Below are 9,321 nucleotides of genomic sequence, written 5' to 3'. Positions count from 1 at the left end.
AAAGCATGACAGCATACAGTAAGGCAGGCTTTGGATCAATGTGGGATGGAAAGCAGGAGGACTAATCCAGAGGTGGTGAAGAAAAGTGGCAGCAGCAGCCGAGGCTTAGTTCAGTGTAAATGGTGTGTGTGTGTGTGAGTGAGAGAGAGACATGCTTGCACACTTTTGGAGGAAGCATCAGACATCAGGGAGTCACTGACACACAGCATAGGGGGTCTGAGAGGGAAGGTGGTGGAAATGAAAGATGAAACAAATATATTTTCATATGCAAACACTGCAAATGAAAATCAAAATGCAAATCTGTTATGCCTACTGCCCCCATGACCCAGCTCAACACCCACTGCTACATATTATTATTATACGTCTTTATTTTGAACTTGAGTTGTGCTGTGTTCTCTTTCCTCCTGCTCGCTCTCTCACTCTTTCTCCCTCTCTCCCTCCCCTTCTCCCTCACTCTGTCTCTTAACCCAACCTTGCTCTGCTCAAGGTTTCTTCCAATTAAAAGGAAGTTTTTCCTTGCCACTGTCGCCAAGTGTTTGCTCATGGGGGAATGTTGGGTCTCTGTAAATAATATTATAAAGAGTGCAGTCTAGACCTGCTCTACATGAAAAGTACCCTGAGATAACCTCTTTTTGGCACTATATAAATTAATCTGACCTGGCTTGACTTAATCTTACATTTAGATGTGAAATCTAGCAGGACTTGTTTTGAGTATAAAAGGATTATCTAGTGCTGACACAGCAAATGAATTCATTGTGGTAAATGTCACACACCTCACCTGGATCAGAGGTTTTTAATCCTTGTTTCAGTTGTTTACAAGTTGACACATGAGGCATGTCTGTCAAAATTTGTCAATTTGCCTTTTACCTAACATATGTGAAGCTGGTTTTCAATACAAACTTAAAAAAACTAGTCAGTGGTCGAGCATCAGGTGCATAATCTGCCTAAATCACTCTCTCTCAAAAACACCTTTCTTCTAAACAACAACACTTCAGTAGAAATAGCAATGGAACAGTTCTGATATACTGCTTCGGTATTATGCAGAATAATTATATGTTATTGGATTGCAATTATTGTTGCAGTAATGTGTAAGCATAATTTTAATGTTACAGCTGGTTAAGGGGGGGCTGATTTTAATTGCTCTGTATGCTGCTGGGTCGATTAAGCTATAATAATACATTATCATCTATTTGTTTTGTCATAGTTCTGTACAAATCTCATACAAACCTTTCAAATATATGGAGTATAAAGTAGTGGAGTCAAAGTATTAAAGAGCGTAAAATTTAAATTCTCAAAGTACATGTACATCAAAATTGTACTTAAGTCCTTGCATGACTTTATGTGCAGTTTGGTCTGGATAATGTTCACACACAGAGCAGCATCATACTCCCCCTATAATTACCTCCATTAACTCCAGGCCAGTCTGAGCAGCCTCATTAGCTGCAGGTTCTCCCCTCCTCAGAGAAAATCTTCACTGCTTCCCACCCTGAGTGATCCTTCTCACTTTCTTCATACTTAAAAAAGAACCAAGATCACACCCAAAGGTCCCCTGAGAGGGCTCAAGTGTTAGTGTGTGTTGGTTTTTCTGGTTGTTGTGGAGAAGTTATGACATAGGGGGTATTAGGTGATGCTTAAATTGATGCTGACAAATGGATGTCTACAGCTGTGGCTGTCACATGCATAGTGCAAATTGCCTGATGATGACATTATAGTATGAAATGGTGTGTGATTTCACATCTCTTGAATTCTAAGCGTAAACTGTTGTAATATTTAAGAGGTTAGAATGAAGATCTTTGCTCTAAGTGAGGATTAATTATGTTGTGCAGCGTGTCTCAAGCAGAGGGAATTTCTTTTATGACAATAGTCTATTGTGAAATTTAAACAACATTAGTGAAGGTCAGAATTTGGAGAATTACTTTAGAGTCTTAAAAGCACAAATTTTCACATTTTAATAGCTGGTTTGAAGCATTCAGTTACCCCATGATATAAGTGTTTAAATTCCTGTTTTCATTTGACTGATGATTTCATCTTTTTAGATCATGTGATATGAATAAAAGCTCTGCAACAGTTACTAAATTGGCCTAAAGGTGAGACTGCCCTGTCAATAGTTGTTTCCCGGGTCAAAAATGACCCTTTTAAAAACTTATTATGTAAAAAACTTTTTTTTAACTGAGCTCATTATTATGAATTTTCGTTGTTCTTTTTAAATCGCTTCATGTAGGTATTTTTTACGTAGGCCAACTCCAGTAGTTTTGATTTTGAAATGCAAACTATATTAGTTCTGTGTTTACAAGTTTAGATGCTGAGCAGATATGTGTGTGTACTTTTTCCTCCAAGAGATTCACTGAAATGGGTATTTGTACCATTTCAACCAAAACAAAACTCATTTTTATGAAGAAACCCCACAGGTGTTTCCTGGGTAGTCCTCTGATAACATACCTCCTAGTCGTAAACGTGTATAATCTCTATATTTCCAGTCAGAAAACGTCTGCACCTCCAAACTGAGGTTATTTTTAGCTATTTTCATCCTGTAATAGCCCCACGTGAGCGCCGCTGTCGTTGTCGGTTTATATTTAGAACGCACACTCCCCCGGCTCTTGCGTCAATGGAATCCCGAGCGTGCGTCACACGGAAGAACGTCTGTATAGGACGCGACGTTGATTGGCCGGCGTCCCGGAACGTTCCACCGCCCCGTTTACCATCAATGGGCATGGACCCGCCTTTTTGTCGACGCAGCCAAAATAAAACAAGAGTGTATGAAACCCTCAGCGTTGGTCTGACCCAGTGTGTGTGTGCGAGTGTGTTTGAATGAGTGTATGTGCTGAAGGCAGCTGGCAGAGGTGACATTCATCTGTTTCACTGGTTTGGAATAAATGAGAAGCTTCAAAATCCGGCTATTTACATGAACCAGGTGAGTGAAAGTGGACTGTTTGTTTACTTATTGGAGAGTTCACATTAAAGCTGATGTTACATTTACTGCAGGTACATGCCTTCATGTTTCTTTAGAACTACTTTATTAAGAATTTAAGTTCACAGTACAGGAGTGACTGGACTGCTATTTCTTCAGTTTAACATTTGCAGCCTTATGCTCAAATTAATTTGATAGTTTGTTGGGAAATAATTTGAAAAGATGTCATACATGGGCAGCAGCCAGCTGTACACCTAGTAGCAAGTTTATTGGTTACACCTAGCTACAACTAATGCAGTCTAATACAACAGCTCTGCAATAAATCCTACTTTAAATAAAGGTAGAAATATTTTAGAAAGGTGGTGGTTTAAATAACCTATCCCCAGTAACATAACTGGGGGTGGAATAAATATTCCAAACAACACCATACCAACAGAGCAACATACAGCCTCCAAACTGGGCATAAAGTTGAATCAAAGTTGTGAAAACTTAGTGTATTTTGTTATTAGTGTGGAAATGTCCCGGAGTGTAACTGACTGAGTGACCACAGTTAGTAATGATACTGCTGCTGCAACTGTATCACAAGTACTTTGCTGAAAATCTCAAAAAGTTTTAGCGGCCATCTGGTCTACATTCTCATGTAGATAGTACAGAGCTTGCATCTGTATGTCTGTATATCTATCTCAATGACTTTCATAATTTTACATGTTGCGTGTTTTATTTGGGGGGTCTATAAATGTTATATGAGAGGACGTGTAGAGTAGGGTGTATTTATAGGATATAAAACACATGTTAGACACTTCAGTAGTGTGATCTCCACAAGAGTCAAGCTTGATTGTGAGTTTGGGAAAATAACTCAACAGTTTTGCTCAAGTGTTAACAATTTTTGAGGAACGCTCAGGTGCTCTTGTGAGATGTGAAGTACATTTTGTACTGAAAAGCACACACAGCGAGGAAGTTTGCACTTGTGGATACACGCCCATTCACCCAGCCATGCACACACACACACATAAACAGGCTTTGCCACCTTTCCCATTTCGTTTGGCACACAGCCCACCCTGAAATACAATCTGCAACGCTCCCTGGCGCAGTCTCTGTGTAAGAGGGTTGCCCTCCACTGAAGGAAGTTTTCAGAGCATTAACAGCCAGTAACACAATATCTGACAATATCTGATTGCTCTACTGGACCACCCTTTGCATTTTCTAAAGATGGATGATAGGCCCTGAGGCTGGCAAAATGGCATGTAGGGAAAATGAGACAGTGTGCGTTCCTGGTGTTAATGTAGGCTACTGTTTGGATGTTTGGTTCTTTCTGACACGTTTAAACAGTCAACCCCTTATTAGTTCCAGTTATCACCAGTGATTTAACTCACATAGAATATTTTTGGAATAATTAAGACATGTGTTTTGATTTAATAATGCATATGTAGTACACACAAATGTAAACCATATTTATTTTACATGGACAAACATTGGGGTTTATTTTCATTTGTAGTAACTGTTGCTGTCCTCTGTCCTAGCGATGCCCTGTGTACAAACCCAATATGCATCCCTGCCCCATGACACCTACTTCAGCTCTGAGTTTTTGAATCCTGACCTCAGTGCCAAACTGGTGATGGACATCAGTGGCCAAAAGGACCAGCTGTCTACATCTTCATTGCCCAGCATCAACACTTTGGTGGGAAATGGCTATGTGGGCGAGTTTGATGCTTATTCCTGCAAGATTACCACCTCTCCTCCCGCCTCTACAGTTCCATTCAATCACACTGCGGTAGCTGAAAGCTCTGGCCCTCAGATGCAGAACCAGGCCTTCAGGCTGGATGATCTCCAGGTGTATGGCTGTTACCCAGGCTCCTTTGCACTCAGCTGCCTCGATGAAACACTGTCATCATGTGGCTCAGACTACTACGGCAGCCCAGTTTACGCTGCTACTTCTCCTCCAACGCCAGGCTTTCAGGCCCAGTCTGCACCTGTCTGGGATTCCCCCTTCAGCCCCTACCCCTCGGCCCCTCCCTCCTCTGTGGCCGATAAGGCCGCCATGGCTCAGCAACTCTCCTTTTTTACCTTCAGCCCCACACCAGAGCAGCACTCTCCCTTGGCGCATCATCAGGATGCTCAGCCAGGCCAGGAAGACCCATTCTTCTTGCCTCACCAGCAGCATGTCTCTCCACTTCACTGTCCCCCCATATCCCTGGAGCATGGGCCTCTGGAAACCCCCAGGATAGCAGAGGGGGCCATGACTTCTCCTAAAAACCACAACCCAGGGTCTAGTGAGGGCCGCTGTGCAGTTTGTGGCGACAATGCATCTTGTCAGCACTATGGAGTTCGCACCTGCGAGGGCTGCAAAGGCTTCTTCAAGGTAAACAGATGGGCAGCATTTTGCAGGTTTATTCTACAGTACAACACAGTATAGAATACAATAAACCTGCAATCACTGAGGTTCATTATTATTCTGAATAGAATAAAAACACATTTATTTTTCAAATGTCCCACATAGTACTTATCTTGGTTGCAATTCTTTAAAAAACAAGTTAAGGGTATCCTTAATTTAAAAAAAAAAAAAAAAAAAGATCGATATTGATCTCAGCCTCACAAAACTTAATCCAATTCAGGAGGACATATTGAGCATTGACTTGTAATGCACCAGTGTTTATTGGCTGATCATGCCAATAGTGATGAAATTGACTGAATAAAAAAACATCTGTTGCTTATTTAACACAAGATTTACTGGTGCATTCTTATAATGATATATATTCATTATATGTGAGCAGTAAGATAAACCCATGTTAATGTAAATTTTTTCCCTGTTTGACAGAGAACTGTACAGAAAAATGCAAAGTACGTGTGCCTTGCCAATAAAGACTGTCCTGTGGACAAGAGGAGGAGAAACCGTTGCCAGTTCTGTCGTTTCCAGAAATGTCTTGCAGTGGGAATGGTCAAAGAAGGTATTGCGATGTCAGACTCTCTTAAAACTTTCAGTGACTAATGTATGATGACCAGAAACTGGGGTTTGTAATGACACCAAAGTGAAACCAAAGCCAGGAATGACAGTCATACGTAACCAGAGCTTTATGGTGCCAGCTGCAGAAAAAGGGAAACTGAAACTGATACAGCAGTTGTTTTTTAAAATGTTGGGGTGCAGCGACGGTCATGTGAGAGTCACAAACGTGTTTTAAATTTTCCTCTTTTCTTTTCTGTCCCTCTCTCAGTTGTTCGCACAGACAGCCTCAAAGGTCGCCGGGGTCGCCTGCCCTCCAAACCCAAGACCGTGGCTGAGGCTTCATCCACGACCCCCAGTGTCAACATCATATCATCTCTTGTCAGGGCACATCTAGACTCAAACCCAACCATTGGAAAGCTGGACTACTCCAAGGTAAATCTCAACACCTGCAGCCTGCCCAGTCCTCCTCTGTACTCATCAGATTGGTTACATGATGTAGTATAATAATAAGTAATCTTTGCGTTGACCCCTCCTTCCCCTCCCTCCTCAGTACCAGGAGACAGTGGACAACCTGAAAGAAAAGGAGGATGCTGGTGACATCCAGCAGTTTTATGACCTGCTGACAGGTGCCTTGGATGTGATCAGAAACTGGGCTGAAACCATCCCAGGATTCACAGACTTCTGCACAGAGGACCAGGAGCTCCTTCTTGAATCTGCCTTTGTTGAGCTCTTCATCCTCCGTCTAGCATACAGGTTGGCTCACTTTCTGTTTTTTTTTTTTAGAGACAAATTAACTAATTATTTCACTGGACTGATGTTTCAGTGCTCTGACTGTACTAATGGCTTGAAACTGTGCAGGTCAAATCCAGAGAAGAACAAGTTAATCTTCTGCAACGGTGTCGTCCTCCACCGACTGCAGTGCGTCCGCAGTTTCGGCGACTGGATTGATTCTATCATGGATTTCTCCCACAGTCTTCATCGCATGAACTTGGACGTTTCATTGTTTGCCTGCCTTGCAGCGCTTGTCATCATCACTGGTGAGGGCCTTTGTTTGCTTTTCGTGTTCTTGAGAATCTCACTGTATTTGAATATTATATTTACACTCAGAACTGTGTTTCTCATGAAAAAACATCTTTTACACATAGATCGCCATGGCCTCAAGGAGCCCAAACGGGTCGAGGACTTTCAGAATCATCTCATCACTTGTTTGAGGGAACACGTGAGTGGAAACGGATCAGAACCGAGCAGGACCCAGCCCAACTATCTCTCGCGTCTTCTGGGCAAACTCCCCGAGCTGAGGACTCTGTGCACACAAGGCCTGCAGCGTATCTTTTACCTGAAACTGGAGGACCTAGTCCCCCCTCCACCGATTGTGGAGAAAATCTTTATGGATACTCTGCCGTTCTAAAAAACAAAAAAAAAGATTATACACACAGGAGGTGGAAAGCACCTAATCTGAGGTTTTATCACTGAACTCTACTGATGAACCTCCTTCTATTGCACTGACCTGTGTGCTGACAGACGTCTGACATTGTTCAAGAGACCATTATTTTTCTAACATTAAGTTTTAAAGCTGAATATGGTTCCTGTGTGAGTACTACATAAAGATTTATTTCAGTTCCATGAAACTGCCATTGACAGAACTGAAATGGCATAAACAGTTCAGGACACAGTTTATATATATATTTTTGTGTGCATTTGTAAAATGACTTTATTGCCCTGCTAGATGTGTGAATGTTGCTATGCAGCTAAAAAGGTGGGTATTTGGGTAGATGCAATGCAGTGTTACATACTCAGAAACACACTAATTTCTTAAAGAGCATGTTTTTTTAAAATAGCTTTTGACCCCACTAAGAAGCTGAGGTTGTAGATTAGTTGAAAAAGGCAGACAGAATCACAAGTCCTGTCACAAGAACTGTGGAGTCCTATTTTTCAAAAGGGAAATATTTACTAATTTCTTTGTATCACAAAAGATAGTTCTAGTCATAATCGTGCTCCTGTGGAAGGTCTCGGACCAAAGTTTACTCTTATTTTGATACTACTAGTTACAAACCTTATTGCCTTAAGCTAAACAAAATGTTCCGCCATAACAACACCTTTTAAAGGCTGATGCTGGCAGAGCTCCTGTTATAACCACATGCCCCTGTAATAGCATACCGTTTGGGCTTTTTAGAACAAAAATGGACTTGTTGAATTAAACTGCAAAGTGCCTTTTATAAACCCTCAGTCCGTGAACCACATTAAGTGACACTAAGTGAATTTTCATTCCAAATATCACACACAGTGAGCCCTGTTTGTTACAAAATATCTCGCCATCAGAATTCATATAGAACCCATCACTGATAAATATGATTTCAGGTCTGTACCAGCTTTTGATACGAAGTGCCTGAGGCATGCCAGTGTCAGTACAGTCTGACAAAGTGCGTACAATACTTGAACACACACTTCACTCTGCTAAACTGGAAGGACATCAAGTGATGACAGGTGGTTTAGGATCTACAAGTATTAAATCCTATTCACATGTTCCTGAGGCAGTGGAAGTTATAACTACAGTAGGGCTGTCCAGCTTGAGATTAAATCATGTCAGAGGACATTTCAGAGTCTCTTTGTATCCTCCATTAGAAAATACTATTTCTATTATGTTAATACATGGAAAACCCCCCACTATGCTTAAAAATTCTTGAGTATACATACATTTAATGTTTGACATCGTTTGGCTGTTACATGCAGATACTTCACCCTTCATGCATTTGAACCTCAACTCTCTGTGTTTGTAAAAGTCTCTCCTACTGTCTTCCACATTCTTCTGAATTGTGCAGTTTTTTTTATATGTTGGGGTTTTTTTTTATTTTCATCTCAAAATGAACTAAAGAAATACAGTATCTTAAGAAATCACAATAAAATGTGATGAAAAGATGAGCAGCTACGAGCACTTCAAACAGTGTTCAAACAGTATGAAGAAAGTACTTCTTTCTCCTACTGTATGAGTTTTGTTTGGGACATGTGTGTGGGCTTATATACTGGACTGCCACAGCTTTTGTAAAATCGTGCAAAAGTATTGAGAGACAGAGAACATTTCATAATAAATGTTTGTAAAAGCACACCACTGCCCTCATTTAAATGATTATATTTCCTGTAAGTCACGTGTCTTTTCTCAGATTATAGTTTCTCTACTGTCTATTCAAATATATCTTTAGTTTTATCTGGTTTCAGCTATCCAAGATTAACATTCAGTTTCTCCACGAGTTTCATTTCTTTGTCACATGTTTTCAGTTTTCATTCTGTCATTATTACTGTTTGAAATTCATGAGATGATAGGCGATTAAATATGAAATAATCTCTAAATATTTCAAATTTCATAGGTTGTATAATTTGTATTCTATCCTTAAAAACATTCCCTAAAACAGCTGGGCAGTGGCTGGGCACTATAGTTTTTAGCAAGTTACTCAGACAGGAATAAACTGTACATTTG

General features: G+C 40.7%; 1 protein-coding gene across 1 annotated transcript; it reads left to right on the top strand.

The window, feature by feature from the left end:
* Positions 1-2,751: 2,751 nt before the first annotated feature.
* On the top strand, positions 2,752-8,952 carry LOC108898936 (probable nuclear hormone receptor HR38). The gene is made up of 7 exons (XM_018699082.2): positions 2,752-2,911; positions 4,429-5,267; positions 5,724-5,853; positions 6,118-6,281; positions 6,400-6,602; positions 6,708-6,886; positions 6,995-8,952. Exons 2-7 carry the CDS (start codon positions 4,431-4,433, stop codon positions 7,255-7,257), a joined length of 1,776 nt encoding a protein of 591 aa, XP_018554598.1. The 5' UTR covers positions 2,752-2,911; positions 4,429-4,430; the 3' UTR covers positions 7,258-8,952.
* The last annotated feature ends 369 nt before the right edge of the window (positions 8,953-9,321 follow it).

The sequence above is a fragment of the Lates calcarifer genome, linkage group LG12, assembly GCF_001640805.2.
Source record: "Lates calcarifer isolate ASB-BC8 linkage group LG12, TLL_Latcal_v3, whole genome shotgun sequence".
NCBI classification, from domain to species: Eukaryota; Metazoa; Chordata; class Actinopteri; family Centropomidae; genus Lates; species Lates calcarifer.
The sequence above is the reverse complement of the archived record's forward strand: the minus strand, read 5'-3'. Positions and strand labels throughout refer to the sequence as shown.